Consider the following 25,584-nt stretch of genomic DNA (forward strand, 5'->3'; position numbering starts at 1 on the left):
TGGACAAAAAGGTTAAACAGGTTTCAGCTTTATCAGATTACTCTGAAATCTGATCGAGACCGTGTCTGTACAAACAGAATAAAAATTCAGTTAGCTTCCTGTTACAACTCTGCATTTGCTTTGTACAAAGTTAGTTTACATTGGTAGCAAAACTATGAATACATATTCACACTCCTGCCACACTAGGAAACATTATATTAACCGTGCCTCCATCAGGTAATTTCCCACGGGGAACCAACTTTTTAGGAAGTTTTTTTCCCCCACTACAGCGACTATTATTTTGCTCACCCCAAACCCCTGCTTTGAGTGGAAATACAGCTGTTGTGTATAATGCATCTCAATGCACAATGTTAGGTCAGATTTAACTGCTTGAAGAAAGAAAAAATACTGTGGTTCACCAACTGCACCACATATACGCTTACAGCTCAAACAATCCAAAGTTATGCATGATGGTTTTAATAAAGTCGTGCTCTCTGCCAACGAGACAAATGCAAGTTGAATTGTTCTTTTTTCATATATACCAATCTGTCTTTGGGTTCGGTTTGAACATTTAGCTTGGAAATTTGCTTTTTTGCATCCCTTCTCAGTTCAGTTTAAAGCATTGCAGGAGAGCCTGGTTGATAAATAAGAGTATGCAGTTTGCTATTACTGTTTTTAAAGTTTGAACCACTTTTATAAGCTCTTTCTACTCCTCACTGCTATGTAGAGCTGCCAACGTGTGAAGCCATGTCTGGCGCTGCTGTAAAGCCTATATGTTTATGCTTTAGTTTTGCCAAATCCGATCTACAGAAGAAGACGTGGCAGATAAAATATGAAAGTTAGCACGAGACAGACAGACATGCAATTTCTGTCCTTGTTCTGAAATCAGTCGATCTCCCCGCACCATAGTTCTCATAGTTTACATGGTGCAATCATTAAAAAAAAAAAAAAGCAATCTGTGCTCTCATTATCTGAGGTTTCAGATCCGGTTGTTATCATCCAGTCTGTCTAGAGATGTGCAAGTATTGTTTGTCTACGTTTGTTTATTCACGAGAGATACATTTCAGTATTCTGTGTTTGAACATAGTGACCAACCTGGTAAGAAAAAATGAGGCAGCAAAACAAACAACTGCCAGTTCCGTTTGTGATTGGTGCTGCAGGCGTGGGACAGTCTGTGTCTTTGTGCAACACGTCACTTTATCTCAAAGATGATCCAAGTGATGATCTGTTAAGACAAAATTTGCGTCATAGTTAGGTTTATTAATTCTCACAGTCTGTTACTTTGAAAACCTGCATTTATTGTTGATTTTTACACAATTGCAACCAAACTGCGAATGGAAAAACCCGTGTATCAAAGTACTGGAAGGTATATTTTATTCGCCCCAGTCACACTGGCCTTTAGATTTGTCAGTGACCATCCAACAACCACCAGTTGGGAGGAAAAAGATGTATATTCCCCAAATGGTTGCAAGTGGTTTCTGGCAGTCGCTAGTGGGAAAATGGTTGCAGAGACATAAACAGTGCTGTATGAAATTCTCCTCAAGATTGCTAGCACATTGCTCAACAGCAGTTTACAGACATGTCTGCAAAAACTTAAAAGCTATTTGTCATGTATTAGTAAAACTGTAAAAAGCACGGAGGCTGTTGGACCTGTTCTATGGTGGAAAACACTTCTTCATATACAGTAATGCCTAATGAATAAGACAAAGATTAGATTTTTATTGCAAACAACAGATTTCTTTCAGTTTAATGCTATTTTTGTTCCAGATTCCCTTGAATATTTTTAAAAACTGATAAGAATGAAGACCTTTATTTTGTGTTTTTTCTCTTCTTTTTTCTTCTTCTCAGAGCTGATCCAGAATGGCCGGCTGCTCACGCTACCCCTGATGGCGGGAGACCTGCACTCCCTGCTGCCCGATGAAGACAGGAGACGTCTTTATGTGGCCATGAAAGATGGCCTTCTGTCTACCAGTATGGATGACATAACGCAAAACCCACGCAAGGTTAGAACCGCAGGACGCAAGCACACATTTGCTTACCATCTAAGGAAAGGTAGACTCAAGAGATGTAACACAAAATACACACATAAAACACACAGTCAGATGACAGCAGATGAGATAGCTGATGTGTCAGAGACTTAATAGGGCTAATTGCTGATGGTTTAAGAGGAAAGTCACACCCTTCTAATATCCCCTCTAATCTCTTATCTTTGTCAAATTCCTTACTTGCGTTGCACAAAAGCTCCACTTTTCTTCCTCTGACCCTGTTTTGTGGTTCTTAGCTGAACAAACAATTCACTTACCATTCATTTCGATTTAGCACGGAGACAGAAACAGTGTTGAAAAAGCAGAAAGAGGCTGTGCCACATTTCCACCTCTATTCAGCTTTCTCCTTGGCAGCCAAGCTGTCCATATTTGATAAAAATGTCTCCACCTTTTGAGCAGAAGGTGATTTTTTTTGGCCTGATCACTTAGTATTATTTAGTTTAGCAATTGGTAAATGGAAAAAGTACAGAAGTTGGGAATGTACACTTAAAGAAGGGGCTATGCGTTAAAAAAGAAGACACATACAGATAGGACTGTAATGGATTCCATTCAAGCCACAATTATGTTATGCACGTTTCTTACATCCTAACTTTCTCTGCTTTCCACATTTACTGCTCAAAAGCACGATTGCCTCTGTTGGCACCAATACGGAGGTATTATGCTTCAGACTGCACGAGGTCAGCTGCACAACATATTTTTGGTTTGCAAAGACTGCACAAGCGCATCTCTAGATTTTATACACTAGTGAGTGGGTCAATATTTGATTTGATTAGCTTTTTTACATATGAGTAAAGTGAAGCTTAGTCAAACGAAGATTCTGCCCAGCACATAAGCAATACACAGGAATGTGGAAGTGCCACAATAATATTCCGACCAACCCAAGATTTGCTGCGAGACGCGGCGCTCCTTCGTGGTGGCTGTTAGATGTGGAAGTTTTGTTACAGTATCTAGTTTCCTTCTGCAGCTTTAGCACGGTATCGAGACAGCCAGACAGCCACGTTAATGGCTCGCCAGTCAGGTAGAGTTCAGGGTCACAGCAAGGACACAGAACAGTGCTGGCTTTCTTAACCCTGGCCAGCCGGATCAAATCAATACCCTCATCAGTCAGACGTGCATGCAAGCTGTCAGAGAGCCAAACAGGTAGAAGAGCAGAAAAAAAAACAACTAGCGAAACCGACAGACAGCCATCAGTTGCGCTGGCCAGCCACCCACTCAGTCAGGCAGTCAGCCAGCATAAGGATAGATAGTCACAGTCAAATCATAACTCAGCTCTGTGCGGGTTGTTAAGTTACATATTTGTACATCCAGTATTTATAGGCTGTTTGTACCTTTCCAGCCTGTGTGCTGTCCCCCTGGTGTTACAATCACTCAGTGCCATGTTCTCAACATTTCTGTTTATTTTCTCAGAGCTTCTTATCTATGTTGCCTGAGACAATCTGGATCCTGTTTTTATTTATATTATCTCCTCCCGACTTTACCCACACTTATGCACAGTGGATGTGCGGTTTTTCTGTTATATAAAAATCAGTGTGTCTTAGAGAGACGATCTTATAATTTATTATAACATTTAAATCACATTTTTCTTTGATCGGGGGAAAAAAAATACTCAGGCCATTCTTTCTGTGTGAGTCAACAGCTTGCAGCTGCTGTAACACAAAGGGTCACCAGGGGTTTAAATGTTTGTTTGCGGTTTTTTGTTTGCTCTTCTCTCCTTTCATTTTCTGTTTTGAATCTTCTCTCGGCTCTGAAAACGACTCCAAAAGTACAGAAATTGTAATTTTTTTCTAGCTTTTTTCCCCCCTTGTTCCTTTTACTTTTTTAAAATATGTTCCCTTTTTACAAAAACCCACATTTACATCTTCTGTTTCGTATAAACTGACAACCAGCATGTTTTTCACAGAGGGGTAAAATCCCATTAACCGCAGTCTTTACCTGTTGAGACTTCCTTAGTGGTGGTCCGTGTTCCTGTCAGTGTGTGGTATTCGGAGATAAATGTGTGGTCTCTAATCTAATCTGATGGTCTCAGCCCCGCACCAGCCTCTGTGGGAATGACTGCATCGTGGAACAATTAGTGTACATCCAGAAATTGTTTCCTGAAACCACCGCCATTTGTCATTAATCACTTTCTACAAGCTCCTGTCACTTCTTCACATCTTCATTCACCCCAAATACAAAAAAGAGAGATAAAAACTGCAATCAGTGCACAGATGTGTTTTTTCAATTAATAATGTGCACTTGTTACAATTTATATATACATTTACTTCCTAATGCGGTGTGAAGTTGAGGTCTTGAATTTACTTCTGACACCTGAACAGCAATTTGTGTATCACGTACTTAGCGACAAGTGCAGACGTTCGCTTATCGTATCGATTGCATCTCGGTCTCACCGTTCTGCTCTCCAGGGGAATGACTGTCTCAGGGAAATATTTAGATTAGTCATGTAGAAGCCATTTGACACTAAGGCTCACCTCATTCTCGCTCTCGCAGTCTCTCCCTCACTGCACACCATCCCAGCCTCTGTGGTTTCCTCCCTTACTGGCTTTACATGAAAGCATTCTCCATTATAGAGTTTTTATTATACGCTGATTAAGTTTACACTGAAGCAAACAGTGTGGTTTAATGTGATTAAGCTAACAAGTGCAAGACAAACACTTCTCTGATTGCTTTAGTTTGTTAAACGGTGAAGTCATCCATTTTTCACGTTACAAATGTACCTTTTCATGTGTGATTATCTTACCTGAACCCAGGATGACCTCACACAACCAAACCTAAACAGACCCAAAGAAAAAAACTTAGCAACCTGAGGGGTTTATTACACCACACTGATTCTCACAGCTTAAACAACAGCAACGGGGAAAAAAAGAGACATCGACATGTGGATCTCGATTTTTCTCTGACTCTTCACAAAAGGCACAGATCTCTCTCATTTGTGCATTACACAGTATGGAAAGATTTTTTTGGAGCAATGTCATTTATTTTCTTCTTGAAGCCCTTTTCAAAGAGCTCACATACAAAGTGAAGTAAATACCATATATCTTCCTCTGAGCCAGGGTCTTCAAAATCCATCGTGTGGGCTTTATGGCAGCCCACACGATGCAGGAAAGGAATGCACGACTGTATTTCATTCATCTCCGGTTCATATCATGATATAACAGCAAAGGATGAGACTATGAGAGCTATTCTTCTTTTAGTCATCATAGCAGACTACAGGTCTGTGAGAAAAATATGAAGTGAAACTAAAGTGAATGAATATGACTTGTTTTGGGGGGGGTTTTAGGGAACTTCATAAAGGCTTTGCTGATGCTGCCGCACTGATAACGTTCATCTTTGTTTAAGTAAAATCCAACATGGAGTCTTTATGATTGTTATCAATAAAAAAATGTGGGGCATGGGTCATGAGTTTTTTCGATCTTCAGAAAAAGTCTGAGAACTGCTGCGCTGACACAGGTTAATGTGGCCTAAGTCATTAACTTCCTGAATTGGAACTCGGTCACCGAAAGTTTGATTCCGTCTTAGAGCCTGTCGTGTCCAATAAGAACTGCTGGTTAAAGAAGAAACTAACTGTGACCACAACAGAGAGGAAATTGTGGAGCCAGAACCCCGTTTGGTTCATCTTGGACCCTTCACAGTGGCTGCTTCAGTTGTTCTGTTGATGCAAGATAACATAATAACATCATGTTATAACTGCACAAATCAAATAATAGCACGATGTTTTGGGTTTAAAGTCAGAATAAATACTGTCAGCCATGTGTAATTGTAATCAGCAGTCATTTAGTCATTTAGATGAGTGATAATAGCTGCATTGCAGTGCACATTCACAGTGTGTAGGCATGGCCAGGATTGTATGTCAGTTAGTCATACTTGTAGTCATGTACTCTGCTCTGGCAGTTTGGCTCATTATCAGAAGTCAGCAATGCTGCCAGTTGGCTTTTTCTTTTCTCCTCCCTAAAGCTGATCTGTTTGGAGCTAAGAGGTAGTAAAATCATCTCCTTCTTTCTTCTAGATTAGTCATGTTCTGTTGACTATCCCTGCCACGCTCCCTCATAAAGCACCTGCCAATCCCCCGAAGCCCTTTATCAGAAATGTAGAGTGAGCAATAAAAACGTTTCTGAAATCTCTTTGTCCCTCTCTTTTTTCTCTCCCCCTCTCTTCTTTCTGTAGCTGTATTGGCCAGCCAGTCCGGACCGCGTCCAAGAATGTCTCATGGCTGGGAAGGATCCAGAGGTAATCAAATGCACACTCGCAGATGCACACGCAAACACGCTAAGATTGGGTAAGTAACCGCGTTACCCTGACTTAAGCAACGCAGGGAAAAGAATTACATTCGGACACATTTGCGTGCAGATATGAATCAGTGTCAAACCACATCAGCCATTTTCATCCTTTCTCTACTCCCTACTGCCATTTGATAATACCATACAAGAACTTTCTAGAGCTATGAAGCAATAAAGCAATACAGTAGGATGATAGATTACCATCAAGGGCAGAACTAAAGCTGAATGTATCTTATTCATTTGGGAACTGTAAACAAACAAGACAGTTTTCATGCAGGCAGGCATATCAAGATTCAGTTGATCCAAGTACTGGCAGACATCTGGTGGGGTGTGCTGAACAATCAGTCACATCTGAAGTTTTAGGACTACTTTTTTGCTTCTTGACTTCACAATAAGCTCAAGATGAAAGGTGTGAAAATTTGTCAGTTGTGCCAGAGTTTAATAAGTGCAAGTCATATTGTTTGATATTCAAACAAGTAATAGAAAACAGTTAAGCATCAGCGCAAAATAACATGTGTCATCCATTATTCCTCACTTTATGGTCCCTGTTTCTCTCTGTCCAGCTGGAGTGTGCGAACTTCCTGCGCGTTCTGCAGCCTTTTAACCAGACTCACCTGTATGTGTGCGGCACCGGGGCCTTCAACCCCCGCTGTGCTTTCATAGCCACCAGCGTCTTTCATCAGGTAATGCTACAGACACAATTACATACACTATACAGGTAAAGTATGCTGGTGCAAAATATGTATTTTTTTTTTCTTTTGCGACTTTGCTGGATAAAAAAATGGTATCTGTAGAGGTGTGAGCGCTACCAGACTTAAATCTGCTGCTCCTAAAATAATAAAGCTGAAGAATGGGTTGTGTTTAAAAGACTGCTAGCTTTCTGGTCTGGTAAAAATGAAGCAGACCATCAAAACCCGATATTCGCTGAAGCCCTGCTATCAAATCCCTCTCCTTGAAATCTGAAGAAGCTCCTCTTTTTGTTCCTCACATTTTTCCTTACCTATCACACTAATGCAGAACGATCATGGTCATCACGTGTGCAGTCAACTGTAATTTCCAAACTGTCTGCTGATGTAGTTCCCACATTTATGCCACTTTAGTCACTTATCCTTCTGAAACAGCAGCCACTCGAGCAATTTTTGTGGCTGAAGCCATCAGTCCCCCAACTACAGTTACCTCTTCTTTCAAAGTCACATAGATTACTCTTTTCATTTTGATCCAAAATCAGAATCAGTTGGGCCATTCTCTGCAATTTTATACAAGCAGCACTTTGATGTTAACTGCAGTGCTGCCCGTGGATGCATAGTGTTCAGTCTGCGATATGTCAAATTAACGTTCGTCACTGATGCTCTACTCATTTATCCAGGTTTTGAGGGCTGTCTGCATTAAAAAATAGAAATATATGTATTGGATGCCTTGATTTTCCTACCACCCACCAATATGTCTGTTTTCAGACTTCGAGTTCCAGCCCCCATACGCATGCCTACGAGCAGCTGAAATATCATGTGGTGTCTGCCCCTATGCCCACATATCCAAAAGGGTTCACCTTGTGATATGTCAAATTTCCTTTCGTCACTGATGCTGCACTGTGTGGGCTACCAGACACCTTAGATATGTTATTTGACATTTGTATGTCAAATGCAATGGATGGTGAATGTAACTGTAGAGGTCAAACCTGCCTGCTGTTGTCGGTGTGTAATTTCTCATCATAATGACACATGTGGGTTATCGTTTTTTCCCAGAAATAGGCTGCTGGTTCTGAAGTTTCTCACTCATCTCACTTAGTTTTGTGTGTGTGTGTGTGTGTGTGTGTGTGTGTGTGTCAGAGAACAGTTAATCCCATGAAAGACCATGTAAGATCAGAGCAGAGGTTCAGACATGGTTCTTAGAGGTGCCGATGGTGGTGACTGGTTTAACATTGAGCTTCACACATTTTAAAATCCCTCCACTTAGCCCGATTACCCTCAGTTAGGTGCTCACTGAGTGCATGTGTGGCAGGGTAGTTGGGCTCGCTGAAATGGTGCTATATGCACTGGTACTTTTTATGCACGTGTGTAGGTTTTTTTATGTTGCATTGTCTTTGTTTTAGTTCATAATAATAATTCATATTATATTTATTCATTTTGTTTGTTTTGTGTTTTATTCTGCTGTATTTATTATATTGATCTGTGGTTTTATCGTGTAAAGCACTTTGGTCTACTTTGTTGCTTACACGTGCTGTAGAAATAAAACTGACAGTGACATCAGGCGCAACTCGGGGTTCAGTATCCTGCCTGAGGATGCTCTGACACATGGACAGGTGGAGGTCGGGATTAATCCACCTTCTGATTGTTTGATGACTCGCTCTACCACCTGAACCGCCGCTATGATGCTTCTGGATGATTTGCTGCATCAGTGGATAAACTACTTGAGATTGCAATATAAATTAGGGCAGCTTTGTGATCTGTCTTCTTTCTGTGTGAGTGACGTCTGTGATTTCTTTGACAGTCAGAGCATCAGACTCTCTCCTACAGCCAGACAGAGTGCGGGAAAGGCAAATGTCCCTACGATCCATTCCAGAAAACGGCCTCTGCAGTCGTTGGTAAGTTAACTGTTTCTTTAAACCTCACCTTTAATAAACAGTACACGCACCATCATGCACTTTATTTTCTCTACAACAAAATTATAACCATTAGGTGGAAAGGAATCATCTAAATGTGCATAATTAGGTGTTTTATCAAAGAAAAACTAGATGGAAAATGGGTTTGTGTTTGTAGCAAAAGTGATGCTTTGCTGTTATAAAACTCATCAAACTGTGGAAGTTATATATAATTTCTAGAGGATGTCTAAAACAGGAGAGCCATGACTTGGATGTCTTTCAATGACTACTGATGAGAATACTGTTGTGTATTCTGTGTAGATGGAGAGCTGTATGCCGGCATCACCTCAGACTTCATGAGCCGGGACTCTGCCTTCTTCCGTAGTCTTGGCAACCGTCGTGTCATCCGCACTGAGCAGTACGATTCCACCTGGCTGCAGGGTAAGTGCAGAAAAGCACCACTTCCTTTTTGAAGTCTACCTTTGTGTTGAACAACTCAGAACTGCGTCTGACGTTAGAAGTTAGTTGAGAATGTTCTCCTTACGATAACACAATCACTAAAACACTAAATTTTGTCAAATTCTCCGCCAAGAAAACATCACAAGTCACGGTTAATGTGTGCAGCACATTCAGTGTGTGTACTTTGTGAACTGAATTTTCTGAAGTAAACTGAATATCTTTGAGCATCTCTAAAATCATATCCTGCACACCCGGTTGGTGTTTTATCAGGCTCCTGTGTATCGACGTCTGCTGCTGATAACAAGGCGATATATACTGACTCCCTGCTGTTTGGAAACTTGACTTCTCCCTAATCATCCCTTTGCTCTTTCTCTATTCCTTGCGCTGCAAATTACATTTGTATCAGTGTAGCCGGACTGTATTACATTTGATTTCCTATAATTTGCCTGTGTGTGTGTGTCTGTGGTACTTTCCTCCAGATGCCCAGTTTGTGCGGGTAGCGCCGTTGTCTGAAACTGATAATCCAGAAGATGATAAGGTTTACGTGTTCTTCACCGAGCGCGCTCAGGAGGCGGAAGGTGCTGCTGGGAAGGTGCTCTACTCCAGAGTGGCACGTGTGTGCAAGGTATGCGACATGTTTGTTTGGCATAGATAGGGTTTGTGCAGTTTGGACACTCTCATCAGAACACGTCTGCATGTAGCTTACATAAACACGTTTACCTCCATGGGAAGGTATGTACGTGCTGTTTGGTCAGTGTGTGTGTTAGAACAGGCAACTGTGTATCTGTGTATCACTGAAATGTATGAGGGACTGTTTATGTTTGTCACAATCACTGCGTCTTCCACTGTTGTGTGTGTTTTCTGTGTGGACACGTTTGCACATCCATGGCTTTGTTAGAATCAGAGAGACTTTATAAAGCCCAGAGGGAAATTGAGTTGTCATAGCAGCAAATATACAATAAACATCAAACACTCGTATAAAAAGAGTGTAGAAACAGAGATATTGACAGATAAATATTAAGATAAATAGATAAATATAGAGATATAGGTATAAATATCAAAGGACAAGCATGTGCTCAAATATATGTCATCATGTACAAAAGTGACAGAGGTGAGGTGAGGTGTGATTAATTCTGTTCCACATGTGTGATCTGACCCAAGTGGATGAATTAAAGAGCCCGATAGCAGCGGGAAGGAACGACCTCCTGTAGCATCCCTCAGACAGCGAGGTTAAAGGAACCTGTTGCTGAAACTGCTCTTCACATTGTGTGTTATGGAGGGGGTGGGAGTCATTGTCCATAATTGCAAGCAGTCTTGGCAGCGTGGCGAGCTTCATGCCAATGTTACTGTGTGTGCGTGAATTTTTTTGCCAGCTTAAATATGCAATGTTTGGGCGATCGTGGCTCAAGAGTTGGGAGTTTGTTTTGTAATCAGAAGGTTGCCGGTTCGAGCCCCGGCTCGGACAGTCTCGTTCGTTGTGTCCTTGGGCAAGACACTTCACCCGTTGCCTACTGGTGGTGGTCAGAGGGCCCGGTGGCGCCAGTGTTCGGCAGCCTCGCCTCTGTCAGTGCGCCCCAGGGTGGCTGTGGCTACAATGTAGCTTGCCATCACCAGTGTGTGAATGGGTGGATGAATGTAGTGTAAAGCGCTTTGGGGTCCTTAGGGACTAGTAAAGTGCTTTACAAATACAGGCCATTTTTTTACCATGTTCATATGTTTGTATGTTTGCTACTTCTGTAATCATAGTAGATCTAATTAAGTTCTTTGTAATGTTCATGTAGAACGACATCGGAGGCCAGAGGAGTTTAGTCAATAAGTGGAGCACTTTCCAGAAGGCTCGAATGGTCTGTTCAGTCCCAGGACCAGATGGCTTACAGACACATTTCGACCAGCTCCGTGAGTACACACATGAAAGCATCAAAAGGCAAAACACATCACATGAAAGCTAAAACAAAATCACATCCGACAGGTCTTAACCACTGGTCGCACAGCTGAAGGTCTGTCCCTGAATGTTTCATAAAAGAGGAATTGAGTTCAGACACTCAGCCAGTGTGTGTGTGTGTGTGTGTGTTTCATGTGAGTTCGCAGACACGTAAGGAAACTTAAAAACCACTGCCTCAGTAAATGCCTTCATAGCTCCACTGTTACCACGGTGACCAACAGCCCTGTCGGTCACCTTGGGTTTGTCTTCGTGCCTCGGCCTTGGTTACCACGGCAACATTCGTTGCAATGGGTTTATTCGTTATTGAGGATTTTCACATCAGAGTCCTCCGGTCAGCTCTGAGTGTGGGTGCGTGCAGCAGCAGGTCTGTGAGAGGTGCGAGATGCTGAATTTGTGAACTTGGACGCTGCCGGTGTGAATTTGTCGCTCACAGATGTGCAGATGCACAACTCTGAGTGTCTCTTAAAAAACGGTGGCATTAATGTTAATGGGCAATCAGCAAGCTTTAAAACATCAATAAAAGACACCACCACAGTAACTGGGTTGATTCATCAGAATCAGAATACTTTATTGATCCCTAAGGAAATTATGTTTAGCTGAATTCAGCGCTACAATATTAGCGATTTAAATATTTTACTACAGAAATCTTTATTTATTCATAGAAAACATCAACATTTCAACATCGATGTAACTGTGCCTCAGTAGAAAGCTTTAGTAAATAACTGCAGTTGATGATACAGCCTGTTAATTCATTGAAACTGCTAGCTCCCCGCACACTATTTAGGCAGTAGGTCCGAAGCTTCCACCAGGGTATCTCTATCTTTACCATTATAATTTGGTGGTGGAGAGTACAGAAACTATGTAGAGGATGCCTTTTACAAATGAAGCTCCCTATTTTATTTGAGTGGAAACTTAATATTCATGTACTCCTACTTCACCTTTAGTCCTCTGTGGCGGGCGGGTGGGATTATGTTCTTTAAAGGTGCCTCTGCCCATACAGCTCAGAATTAGTCATTTCATATTTTGATTGGAAGTTATGAAAAGGAAAGGGTGGATGGTAGAAAGAGGAAAGCATGGTGAGGTTTTTAAAAAAGGAAGGCGTAGGAGGATGAAGCAAATCGGTTTTGTTTTTACTGCACATTTAGCACACATAAACCTCGCAGTGTGCTGCATAAACAAAGTGAAATTAATTGTTGAATAAATAATATTTTTGAATTTCTGCTGCCAATGAATTACAGAGGCCATGGCTTCGGGTCTTCATTAAATGTCATCTAACACGGGTGTGTCTGCAATAACAGTCCAGATGAAGATCCTTGAGCCACGGACAGATGTTTGGATTCCTGAGGAAACTGAATGAGAGCTAGAACTTGCTTCCTTTATCTAATTTCCAGCATCATAAAAGAAGTGGGCTTGTATCGAGTGTGAAACACTCCTCTGCAGAAAACTGGCTCCTCCTTGGCCCTGACTTCAGCCCACAAACCTAATACTCTTGAGACTGCAAGGTTTTCGTGAAAAGTCTGCATTAAAAATTAGAGGCTTGGAGTTTGAAATTCATGGGTGTTCTTGGAAGGGAGGGTTTACCCAAAGAACACTAAACTGCTAATGTAGTTCCTCGAGTGTTTGAAATCTCTAATCAACTGTTAAGACAAACAGTTAACAAAGAAATGTTTTGATCCATGAGTTACGAGCCCGGCGTGCTTTCACTGCACCACCCTGTTTTCGAGCAGATCATCTGAGACTCTCTTACTTATGAAGCCACCGTGTTTCCTGCTAGGCCCTTAGGGGATTAGGTATTTGTTAGGAAAAGAAAAAAGGTGTAAATCTGAGACACGCAGTTTGACATATGGTAACAGTGGGACAGCGTGAGGTTAGGACTTGTCTCTGCTTAGGTTACTCGTCTCCGCTCTTTGTGTAAACAGAGCACACTTAGAGTAAACTAAGTAACTCACTCAGAGAGTTACCATTTTTGTGAATGTATACAGTACATTAACATATACAGTAAATTTTACACTCCTTCACATAGTCCAACCATTACACAAACACATGCTCAACAATAACAAACACCTGAAAGCACACACACTGTTTTTCAGCTGTTACCACACACACACAAAGACACTCAAGCTTTAGCCTGTCTGTGTATACAAAAGAGTTCAGACTTGTCAAGAGCATAAACATCTCTACCCAGCATGCCTCTGGCCATGTTTTACACATCTGATAAGGCTGCATACAAATTTGTTTGTGAATACACTTCAGCTGCACACACACATACAAAACCACGACCTGCATATACAGGCGATTAACCCATCGTGTTAAGAATGCCGCCAATGTTGTGTTTATGCCATGCTCTGCCACATAGAAACACTACCAAATCCCATAAACTCGCGACGCTCTGCTGGTCCCTCCAGAGCAGCGGGTGACACCAGGCTGCGTGTGGGTGCTTTTATTTGCATACATTTTTTTTTTTGTTGAACATTTTTTTCACTTTTGCTAATTCTGTAAGGCACACACACAGGCACTTTATATTGTAAGGTAAAGACAATACAATATAGTCAGGCCCATGTTGAGAAAGTGGGAAGGAAAAACTCTTTTAATAGGAGGAAACAGTGTTTCATCACTGACCCATGCAGTGTTGAAACAGATTAGACAAATGGCCAGAGATAGACTTATATACATCTTGATATATATGTATATATAGTTTAGATGGAATTTTTCATATTATTCATTGTGACCTGTTACCATGTTTCCACTGAGTTATGCAGAGTGTAGTTCTTAATTTACTTTATGCCCCATGTCTGTTACAGAGTGTCAAAATCACCACAGGGAGGAGGTTGGGGTGGATGGATTGGCGGCCACTCTTCATTTACCATTTCCAATGTAAAGTAAATGTTTGCATTTCTGACCACAATCCTTCTCTAACCTTGGCGCCTTTATTCTAAACACCATGATGAAGCTCTCCACACCTTTACTGAGAAGGATTTATTTGAACCTGAGCTCTGAACTTTTCCTGATACTACATTTTTGGATCTAAACTTAGCCCAGCTATAGAAAATCAATTGCCTTTTGTGTTCATAGCAGTTCTGTAATGCATGTGATGTCACTCAACAGGCAGGGGAATCAGATCAAAGCTGCACGCGTTGCTCTACAAGCTTGTCAAAGCACTTGTTGCAAATTGCTGATTCACCTCTTGTTCCTTTAGCATATTTTTGTCGGGACTGACTCACATGTTCTATGAGGGTTTTGAACACCCTCAGAGTTGGCTTTGTTTTGGGCAAAGCATTTGGGCTGTAATTGCCACGAGGACTGACTCACAGCACCGGACTGCTTTGAATTTATTGTTCAGTTGTTTTGTGTCTGGAGCTGTAGGGCCTTTTGTTCACTTGTGTAAGTGTTAATGCTGAGCTCTTGTTGTCAACCACGCTAGTGTGAGAAAAACAAAAATCAGACCCCACTTAACCACAATTATTCAAAGAGTCAAACAGTCGAGTGGAAGCCGAGTCCCTCACAGGAAAGGACTCTGTGCTGTGCAGTGCTGTTTTCCCCGTTGTTGTGGTTGTTGTTGTTGTTGTGGAGGAGAGTCATGCTATGAGGTTTTAGAGCTGGAGACAGGCAACCCTCTGTGGCCGGATTCTGTGTCCTGACACTGGAGCTACTTCGATTTTCTCAGCCATTTTCCTCGTCTATTTTTGTCTGCGTGCGTACGATTCGGTGCTTCAGACATAAGGCAGCACCCGTACGCTTCCCACAGACAGGAAAAGTGCAGGGGAGGAAGAGCGTCACCGGGAGAGTTTGTGGATGGTATAAAAGCATGACAGTGACGAGAGACAGAGAAACACATCAGCCAAGCAAGCCTCTTGTTCAAGCTCAAATGTAGATTTCATTATTTTTTAAATCCACATATAATTTAAAATGAGTTTGAGATGATGACGACGATGACCTTCTGAACAGTCAGCTGTTGTAAGCGATCCAAAAAAACATCAGTGATGTATGAGAGCCACAACCCAGAAACAGCAAGTTTGACATTTCTGGGAGATTGATGTTTTATATATTGGACATTTTTTAAATGACCTTAACCTTTCTTTGGGTCAGCCGTATCTTCTCCAGGTCTGTTTGACCTCATCAGACGGAGAAAAAGGTCAGAAGATAAACTAGAGGGAAAGATTTGTCTCCCTCTGTATATGAAGTGACGGTTAAGCAGTTGCACATATTGCCAAGCCTTCCCAATCCTTTCAGGTTAATCTGACAAATGTGTTTCCACTATTTAATGCTTAATTGCCTTGTCGACAAACACCATTTGTTCAAACTGGTTAGGAAAACATGTTTTGTGATGCTGAGGCAGATTTGACTCCCCCGTTGAACCTTACTAATCCATCATCGCTTGACTGCAAACACTTGAAAGGAAGCCCAGTTTATCAGAGGGAGAAAAAAAAGAGGAGATGGATAGAAAGTGAGTGAAAGTGAGGAGCTGGGCTGATGGCCAAAAGAAGGGTAGGAGGAGGGGGATCTAGTAGGACAGGCAGGATGAGGGCAGAGGTTGTAGCACGTGGTGTTGACCAGACATGAGAAGGACAAAGAAAGATGGGCTGAGGGAGATGAGGAGGGATGTGGAAGCTGTCATCAACGGGTTATTAGTGCAACACTGTGCAAGAGAAGGTGAAGGAGGGGGAGGGAGCAGGAGAGAGGAATATCTGATTTAAGAGAATATTGGAAATAAATTTGGCTTCTGGGCAGGGCATATGAAGAAAAAAGAGAGGGGATGAAGAAAGGAGTGGTAATCGCCGTTTTATTTTCTTCTTACAGCCAAACAAAAATGGGGAGAAATGAAAGGAATAGTTCCAATTTTAGCATTTCAAAAGGTTAAGACTTCCAAAGTGGAAATTGTAGAAGCATAGGTAGAAATTTACCCTCGCGCATTCAGCTTTTTATTGTTGCCATCACTTCTCTGATCCCTCTTCACATTTTCACTACATTAAGAATGACAGAATAGTTTATTAAAGCATGTGTTGAGTGTAAAGTCCCTGGGTTAGTGTAACAGCCATCGCTATCAAGTTGTCAGGAAGAAAGGAAAAATAAAGTTGATGTAAAGGACTGAGGGAAAGGATAATGGTCAGAGAGAGTTAGAATTGCTGCGGGCCATGCACAAATATATTTTCCCTCTAAGGACCAGGATTGGATGAGTGAGGTGAAGTGAATCTAAAAGGGTGTGAAGGTTGACTGAAGTGAGACAGAGAGAGACGGAAGCAGGGAAATGGGGTTAATGGGGAAGGCTGAAGCAGACTGAAGGTGGAGATGAAAGAGATTAGAGATTTGCACTATATTTGTCTTGTAGTAAACTCAGTGTAATTTACTGGATTTCAAATGTATATTTGTTGGTGTGCAATTCCATCCTGAAGCGAAAAAAAAAGAACAAAAACATCGTATGACACAGAGAGTGGTATCAAACGTCCTTTGTTACCACCGATGGAGAGCTGGCATCTTAGTCTGGCCATGGATGGCAAAACTGAGTTAACAGCTGTTGCTAGAGGGTAAAACATGTATCACAGTGAGAAATATGGAGTGTCAGAAGGAATAGGGTCAATAGCCGAGAGGGTTAAGGATTGGATAAAATGGAGGCAGGGCTATTATTGGCAAATTACTGTAAGATGGAGGGATGAGACAAGAGGAGTTGGCAGAAAGGTGACGAGCATAAAGGAGGCACGATCTAGGTGTTGGTATTCGGGGTGGCTGGATGAAAAGGGAGGGAAAGAAGAAACAGTGGAGAAATGAGGAGAATATGGGAGTTTGCCTGAGGGCGCACTGGCCAGACAATTAGGATGAGGGGTAGGAGGAGGAGGAAGAAGACAGGGGCTGGGGCTGCAGGTCTGCGGGCTAGACAAGACTATCTTCCCTCAGGGGGAAAACGGCCTTGTTTTGTTTAGAGAAGAAGACACAAGAACAATCCTCCAGAGAAAATAGGCCAGACAGACAGATGGACGGGGGGGACAGAGGGAAGAAGAGATAGCAGGAGGGAGGGATGGAGACTGGGAGGGACAGTGAAAGTGAGAAACAAAGAGAACGAGATACACCCAGAGGGCTCCCGGGAAGTCCAGCTGAATTTGAGCAGAAAGGAGCACGGGATGAGAAAACTAATAAAAAGATAAAGAGATGGAAAGAAAAAGGAGAGAAGATGATTCAGGTGGAGACAAAAAGAAAACATCTTGGAGTGTAAGATAGTGGTCGAGGCTGAAAGAGTAAAGAAGCTGTGCTTAAAAAAAAGATAAGAAGCCATGAATCTGTCGTCTTTAACTGTAACATGAGCAAAAAACCAAATAAACACTCTTTCTTGCTTCAGCGGTCAAACACTCTCACCTGGTCAGCCCGTCTTGCAGATAGAAGCAGAGTGACCTCATATTTTCTGCACTATATTTGTGATTAATGCATGTCTGAGTGTTGCGTTATCCCTCCTCTATTAAAGATTAATGACATTAGAAGCCACTCCAGTTTACTAAATCAAACATGCGAGGGATGTAGGTGGAACAGCACTGAATCAGTCGAGGTTTAAACTCGTCACGGAGCGATAAGAGTGAAGTTTTGCCAAGCTGAGCCGTAAATAACTAAGACGTCTTGTTCAAAGTGTGTAAGAAAGAAAAATGTTGCGCTGGCTGCGTCTTCTAAATTTGAACTGCATTTTTATGTGGAGCTGCATGTACACTGAGGTGCAAAGAAGAAAGGGAGACTAACTTTCGAGCAGAAGGCAAAGATTCAGAGTTTTTCCCCTGCAGGGTTTTACCAGAGTTTGTATTAAGTTTACTCAGAACAAAAAAATGCATGTATTTACTTTTAAGTGCTGTGTGGCCTCATTTTTACCTGTCTTAAAATACCACAAAGTAAATTGGGATTTTTTTTCCTCAATTGGAAACCTTTGTTCTTTCTTACATTCATAATAGTTGGAGCATTGTTTGGAGATGCAGCTCTGTGGATGCTAGCCAGACCTGCTGTTTTGATCATTTTTGATCCACACTGAAATATGTCAGGTTTTAATTATACAGAGCAGTAACAAATCCTAAATAAGCATATTTCATGGCAGTCAGTTTGTCCTGAAACAGCATGCATACACATGTGTTACTAATGACGTTAATAAAGTTTCTTGCCTGTTTAGGTGAACCGAATTTGTTTACATATTGTATTTCAAAATGGCTTCTGTGAAATCAGTCTATTGCCTTGAAATCTGGTGCAGCCATTCGTACCTTCCCTCTGAACAACTCTGATGAACCTCTAACTTCTTGTTATGCAATCAACAGGAATCAATCATGTTTCTTTTTCCAGCACTTTTTCACTCAATACCTTCAAAACTAGTTTAGGTATTGTGCTAACAAGTGGATGTTAGCATGTCAAATCTACCTAATCTCACTTGACCCCATGTTAGCATGCTGATGTTAGTAAGTCTTTTATACATTTACTGGTCTTGGCTTGGAAAACAATTCTTATTTGTCTTGAAACTGACTCTGAAATACTTCACTTTTTACACTTTTTACGCTCAGTTTGGGCATCGTCTGGCAACCACCGGTCGCTACAGAAAAATGTTGCGAGTGGTTGCTGGAGAAATCGGTTGCTAAAGCCCCAGTGCACAGGGCTGACTCCCTAGTAACTACGGTTGCTAGGGGAAAATGTATATTCCCGCACCAGTTGGCAAGTTGCTGTGGGATATTTGTTTGGTGTCGTTTATTAGTGGTTAGCAAAATACTTGCTAACTACTGACAGACAAGTCAGGGTACAAACTATAGGCGACTGAACTGTGGGCAATCTGCTAGCAACCAGGCCAATCACACAGAGGTTTTGAGTAGAGCACCGTCTACCTCTTTTGACCAATAGACCTGGGTGACTGAAGCCTAATGTAATTACATTAGATTACAACATTAAAAGTATTTTTCCTGCAGTAGTGCATTAGTCTTTAACAAAGCCAAGTATTGTTCTGTCCAAATGTGGTGTATCTAACTACAAGTCCAATACCAGCTTGGCTGCACTTCCAGATGAGTTTCATCTGTTCTTTGCTCTGTTTGACTGCAATCCCATCACCTGGTAAACTTGTTTCCACTAGGTTTTAAAGGGTCTTTCATCTGTACTCAGAAGGGTTCCACCAGGGTGGCTGTGTGACTATAAAATTGAGCTCTGTGGGTGTAGATGTGCATCTTACAATGCCCTTCTTTTTTAGTCTGACTCATCTCTTCTTTGAACAAAACTTCGAGGAGCTTCAGATGAAAGTGTACTCAGGATATACATCATCCAGAGTAATAATGCATGAAGGCCATAAAAGAAAAACAGGTAGACATAGAGACGCAAAGTAAACCAACAGATGATAAAGGTTTTGATTAATGAAAGGCATTCTTTGGAAGATGTGAGAGCAGAAGATAAGCTCAAACAAATGATGGGAAAGTGGAGAAGAGGCTGTTAAGAAAGATGGAGGGATGATATGAGTAGAATTTGGGAGTGATAGGAAACAGGAACAGAGGTAAAAGGAGTGATAACACAAATGGGGGCATCTACATTGTGATTTAAAGGCAGGAAGAGCTCAAAGAAGCAGTAAATAAAATGCAATAACAAAGAAGTGATATATTAAAGGGAAGAAGGAGTGAGCAATTGGTACGCTGGAGGCAGCAGACTACCCATACTCTTCTGTTCCCTATCCTGAGGGGCCTGTGTGGGTGTTTGTGTGTCTATCGGTACCATGCGAGTTTGAGTCAATGTTCCTTGCTCCCTGCAGTTTAACAATTTGGTATGTGTGGGTGCATGAATGTGGCTATACATGCCTTTATTTCTCTTTGCGTGCTCCTAAATCTGCCACTGTGTGTGGCAGCTGCAAGTGTGTGTAGCTGTGTCGAGATGAGATTAGACTTCCTGCAGGGCCGTAGTTCCACGGAGGCCACCTGAAGCAGCAGGAACAGCAGGAATGTGGGAACACTGATACGCTTCGTCGTCTCCAGCACCACAACAACATATCTGCCTCTGCATGGGAGAGGAGAAGAATAAAAGTAGAGACATACGGGGCACTCATTGAGTACTCCTTGGGTCGAACCTGTTTGTAGAGTTTCGGGAACTTTTAAAGCTATTTGCCACAAAAGTAGGAAGCAAAAAGAAAGGAGCCCTAGGAGTCATGTATTTATAGATTATCACAGCGTGTTGCACGGAAAACAAAGGGCTCCATTCTCCTCCATTTTGATGGGATGATAAAACATTCCCTGCTCTTATCTGAGGCAAAAGTGCAGAACAGAAAACCTTTGATTTATTCTGATTTAAATAAACTGTGAAAGCCAAGGTCTAGTGTGAGCTGCAAGTTGGAGGCAACTGAATAACACAGCGATGAACAAAAGTGGAAATATGGGAGGCAAAAAAGTCAAACTGTGCACAACTTTCAGGAACATTAATTATTTTTTTAATGTGTGTTTTTCTTTTAATGTTTTATCACAATTTGTCAGTATTGAACCACTGGTGCTTCATACGAGACACAATGTTTCCATTGTCAGTCTATATGTGTTCACAGTTGTGGGCCTTTTATTACCAGTCTGTTTTATTTGATTGTGAGTTCATGTCACATCAGTTCGTTCCTATTTTACTCCCCCATGAATCAGAGTTGTGAGCGTTGTGGTAAAGTGCTTCACAACTCAAGATGTATTGACCCATTTGCTTTTTATGCTATACATTCAGCACCTTTACTGTCACAAAGTGATGATACGGCAGTTTTTTACGGTTCAGCATATTTCCAAAGAAAACTTCCATACTCAGGCTGGAGGAGTTGGGAATCTGCCAGCCTTACACTCCTGAGCTGTACTCACAGAGTCGCTTTATTTCTTTATCATACACACAGTATCTTTTTGGACCTCCAAAAAGTATTTGTAACCTTTTTCATGGACTTACATTGAATCTGATGGGAACACAAGATACAAACAAAACAGTTAATCACTTTCTAACTATCACACACTCACTCACACTCCGATGAAAACATTAGAGGCAATTTGCAGTTCAGTCTTGCCCGAGGCCACTTTGACACAAGGACACCGGAGGAGCCTAGGGATCAAACCGCTGACCTTCCCATTAGTAGATGGGGCCACAGCTGCCCCACTTTTTCTTTTTCTTTTTTCCTTAACACTTCTGAGGATACTTTTAGCATCTGAACTTAAATCTACAAGTTCATTAAAAAAAAAGATCCCACAGTTTTACCTGCTGTATTCAAATGCGGTGTGATGGCCGCTGAGCTATCAGGTGTCGAAGGCAGACAGATGGAAAGAGCTAAAAAAACAAATCCGCACTACACCTGATTGCGCTGCATGAGCGGATCACTATCAGAGAGACGCCAAAGTGAGAAAAACATATCAAATGTGTGTGTGTGTGTGTGTGTGTGTGTGATCCGCTGTGTTTGAAATGACGAGTGGAGACCGAGGTGTGGTGTTAGTGTGTGTGACAGCAGGTGTTATGTTCCTATGGCGGACGGAGCGCTCGGCTCTCCCACTGCGGCTGGTTATTAATGGCTACAGATTCATTACAAGCAGCCAGTCAGCCATGCTGCCAGCATGCCCGACGCTATTAGTCACACAGTCAGACTGATAGATGCACACACTCAGATACGCACACGGGCATACACATAATGAATACAAAGTACCTAAAACTGAACACACACTCACACAAATAAAGAAAATAGACTGCTACACAGACTCATGAGCATTGCTCACATGAATACAGACACGTAGAGTTTATGCAGTCCTGTGTAACTCTCCCAAACTTCTCCGTAATTCAGACATCATTCTGATCTTTTCTGACTAGCATTTTTATGTCTTTGTCTCCTTCCATTTCCCTTCCTCGTCTTTCTCCTTATCCCTCCCTTCCTTTCATCATTATGTCTGGATGTTCTCCATTCAGAGGACATCTTCATCCTCCAGGGGAAAGACAAGAAGAATCCTCTCATCTACGGCCTGTTTACCACTTCAAGGTATGTGCCTCTGTAAAACAGAAATCATGGGAATTGAGTAACTTGAATGGGTGGTGTGTAAACTGCATACCCTTGTTTATGTGTGGAAAATGTCAGTATATAGTGGTAGATGGGAGGGAGTCCCTTCACTTTTACACTGGGCGGACTAGTTTTAGAAGGACTTTAGTCCTTAGCATTTAGTTCTGTATTGATCAAGCCATGCAAAAAAAAAAAGAAGAAAAGAATAGAAATGGAGTGCAAAAGAGTGGAAGAGAGGAGAAGAGTAACTGTGTACTCAACATGTACAGGATAAATGCAATTTCTTGAAAAGGATTAGATGATTTGTCAATAGTTTATTTTGAAATAGGATCCGTGGTATGCATAGTTATACTTTTTGGTGACAGTTTTATTATGAAGCATTGGGTTTCTTGGGGCCCCAGAGGCAGGAATTGCTGTAATTGTTTAAATAAAAGGTTTAAAAGCAGTTTAAAGCCAGCTGTAAATTGAATTGCCGATGACAGTGGAGGCTGATGAGGTTTTAGTGAGAATTTTAAACCACTAACCAGACACTGAATTAAAAACAGATGACAGAAGCATCAGATCTTTAACGATAAATACTTGTTGACCCACACAGTAACTCCTCAACATGTCATTTTTAACAAGTTAAAACAAGAAGCTTACACATGTGATATAAGAAGCTTCTTTTTTTAGTGGTAATCGTTTTAAAATATGGAGAAAATAAAAGTACAAAGTTTTTTTTTCTTCAAATACTGAATAAATGATCATCTGCACTGTCCTGTACTGTGATGACACACGATGACAGCCAGTCAAGAGAGCATCTGTGACAGGATATGAGTGCTCCATGTTTCACATCCACGTGTCAGATGTTGATGTCACACGCTGTGAGATACACACCACCCGCCGGGTCTCATGTCACAGTGACTCATGAATGAAATGCATCCATTCATGTGAACAACATGGAGGGTATATGAGCCTTCACACTTGTCATCATCAGTGCACAGTTTCTTTATCTGTGTCCAACTGTGTGTGTGTGTGTTTGTGTTACAGAAAGGTTACAACTTGACCTCTACTGTATTTTTTCACACACAAATAGACAAAAAGGCAATTTTGAGATACTGGAAGAAGTGCATGAGGACAAAATTGCAAAAAAATGAATTGTGACTTAAATAAGGAGTTGATGATTTTCAACAAGACTCTAAAGTAGCTTTGCATAACTCACAGTTAAAAAAAATGCTTTTGAGGACAAATGCTCTAGGGCCTTTCAACCAACTTTCTTCTGATTGGCTCCCAATTTATATGTTCCCGATGAGGTCACAAAGAGCCAGAAGTAAGGCTTGCAGGATCACTTGTACATATGCTGGCCTTAATTATTTGAAACTTTTGACCATGTTTAACTTACATGACTGAAAAGAGGAATAATAAATACCCTTTATAAAAAGGCTACTATGAAGCAGCCCACAGGAAATATGCTTTCTGTTGAAGTCTATGTTAAATTCTAGGAAATGTACAAATTGCATACATGTCAGACATAATAGAGAAGAAGCAAAAATATTCTTTCAGACCATCAAAGGCTGCTAGTTTAAAAAAGGCAGTTCTCCGAATAGACAGGCTTTCATAAAAGCTCACGCAGATGTCTGCTGAAAAAACACAGACATGAAAAAAGCAGGTTCTGTCTGAAAAACTAGTAAAAAATGATCCAGCGAGCAGCCTAATTAAAGTAAAGGAAGGAAGGCTGCGTTTTCTCATTTTCTCTACTCCACTGACCATGTTGCATATCCAGAGAATAACACAGTTTCTGAGCTGGACGCCAAAGCTCCACAGTAGCAGCAAAAGTATGACGGCATCTGGCATGGCGGAGCAGGGAGTTGGTCTGTTTTTTGGGGTTTTGGAAAGTGTGTGGAATCTCAGCAGGGAACAGAAATCCAAAGCATCACCAAGGGTGCGGTCACAAACACAGAAATGGAAAAGAGCAAAAAGGTCATTGCTTCTGAAAGGAGACTTGTCTCTCTGGTACAGTAACGATTGCACACATGCTGGTTTTTATGCCTGTGATGAAAGCAAGTGTGTTAACAGTTCTTTGCTTTTATTTTGCTCTCTGCTTTTATTTTTAATTGCTTGTGATTCATAATTCATAATCAACCACTCCATGAAACTAACAGCACTGCCAATAACTTGCAACACAACTAATAATTATTAAAGCACAACCGCAAAAAGCAACAGGGGACTGAGGTCTGCTCAGGTGGAGGAATGTTTGTGCAGGTGAGCTTCCAGAGGAGGCCACTTATAAACAAAACAGAATAGGAAAGAGGAGAATTTACAAGTGTAAAGGTGACATCCCCAACTTGTAAAAACACAATTTAGAGGCTGACATGAATGCTTTTTTCCAACGTCACGGTTCACTTTTGTACTCTGTATGATTTGGCATCTGAATACCAGACTGAGACCTCTGACCACTGAGGAGAGAAAAAAGCTTCCTCTCTAAGAGCCCCCTGATTCATCATAACATGGCCTTTTTATCTGTTCCGTTTCTGCTTTGCTGGAATCTCTAGCTCATGCGTACTTTGCCACAAATCCTCCAGAAATGTGTGATCTTAACTGCAGTGGATGGGATGTGTTACAGTGGGGACCGATATGCTGAAAGCAGGATATTCACCCAGGCTGGATTTTGGGTTGGAGCGCATTCATTTAATTGATGCGTTCAAGCTGGAAAGCCACAATGAGTCACAGCTCCTAATACAGTACTCCATTTACTGCTTAAAGACCTTTGCAGTATATCAAGTAAAGTAATCAAAGGTATGCTCTGCTTCAGACATATCTGATGTCTGAATCTGCTCTCCTTTTGTCTTCTCCTTAGTGATATCCTGAACGGTTCAGCGGTGTGTGTTTACCGAATGGAGGATGTGGTTCGAGCCTTTAAAGGGAACTTCCTGCATAAGGAGGGGCCTCAGTATAAATGGGCAGAATTTACAGGCAAGGTGCCCTATCCACGGCCAGGAACAGTAAGTTCATACTCAAAACTGGTAGATACCACCGCTATCTCTCCAGGTGACTTTTTGTATTTCTCTAAAAGCAAATGCGTGATTTACCAAGGTAATACATTGCAATAATATGCTGTCTTTGATGGAAGGTCATTTAATTCTGCAAAATTGTGCTTAATTTCCATATAAGAATGCTCAAAACAAAAGACTGGAAACATTATGATCTCAGTCTCTGTCTCTCTCTCTCCTTGTCAGTGTCCGAGCAGTACATATGGAAGCTATAGCTCGACCAGAGAGTATCCCGACGACGTCATTTTCTTCAGCAGAACTCATCCGCTGCTGCAGGTTTGGCTGATATTTCACTTTATTAAA

The 25,584-nt window shown here is 41.5% G+C and overlaps 1 protein-coding gene across 2 annotated transcripts in view; it reads left to right on the plus strand.

Annotated features, from left to right (window-relative positions):
• The window catches only part of sema3h (sema domain, immunoglobulin domain (Ig), short basic domain, secreted, (semaphorin) 3H), a 52,209-nt gene that overhangs the window by 18,293 nt on the left and 8,332 nt on the right, over window positions 1–25,584 (plus strand). For both annotated transcript variants that reach the window (XM_085147261.1, XM_085147262.1), the window contains exons 2-11: window positions 1,828–1,982; window positions 6,186–6,248; window positions 6,862–6,981; window positions 8,786–8,879; window positions 9,198–9,317; window positions 9,815–9,960; window positions 11,117–11,231; window positions 22,165–22,234; window positions 25,089–25,233; window positions 25,468–25,557. In XM_085147261.1, coding sequence (XP_085003387.1) covers window positions 1,828–1,982; window positions 6,186–6,248; window positions 6,862–6,981; window positions 8,786–8,879; window positions 9,198–9,317; window positions 9,815–9,960; window positions 11,117–11,231; window positions 22,165–22,234; window positions 25,089–25,233; window positions 25,468–25,557 — 1,118 coding nt within the window. The remainder of the gene's footprint in view (window positions 1–1,827; window positions 1,983–6,185; window positions 6,249–6,861; window positions 6,982–8,785; window positions 8,880–9,197; window positions 9,318–9,814; window positions 9,961–11,116; window positions 11,232–22,164; window positions 22,235–25,088; window positions 25,234–25,467; window positions 25,558–25,584) is intronic.

Source organism: Neolamprologus multifasciatus, chromosome 20 (assembly GCF_963576455.1).
Source record: "Neolamprologus multifasciatus chromosome 20, fNeoMul1.2, whole genome shotgun sequence".
NCBI lineage: Eukaryota > Metazoa > Chordata > Actinopteri > Cichliformes > Cichlidae > Neolamprologus > Neolamprologus multifasciatus.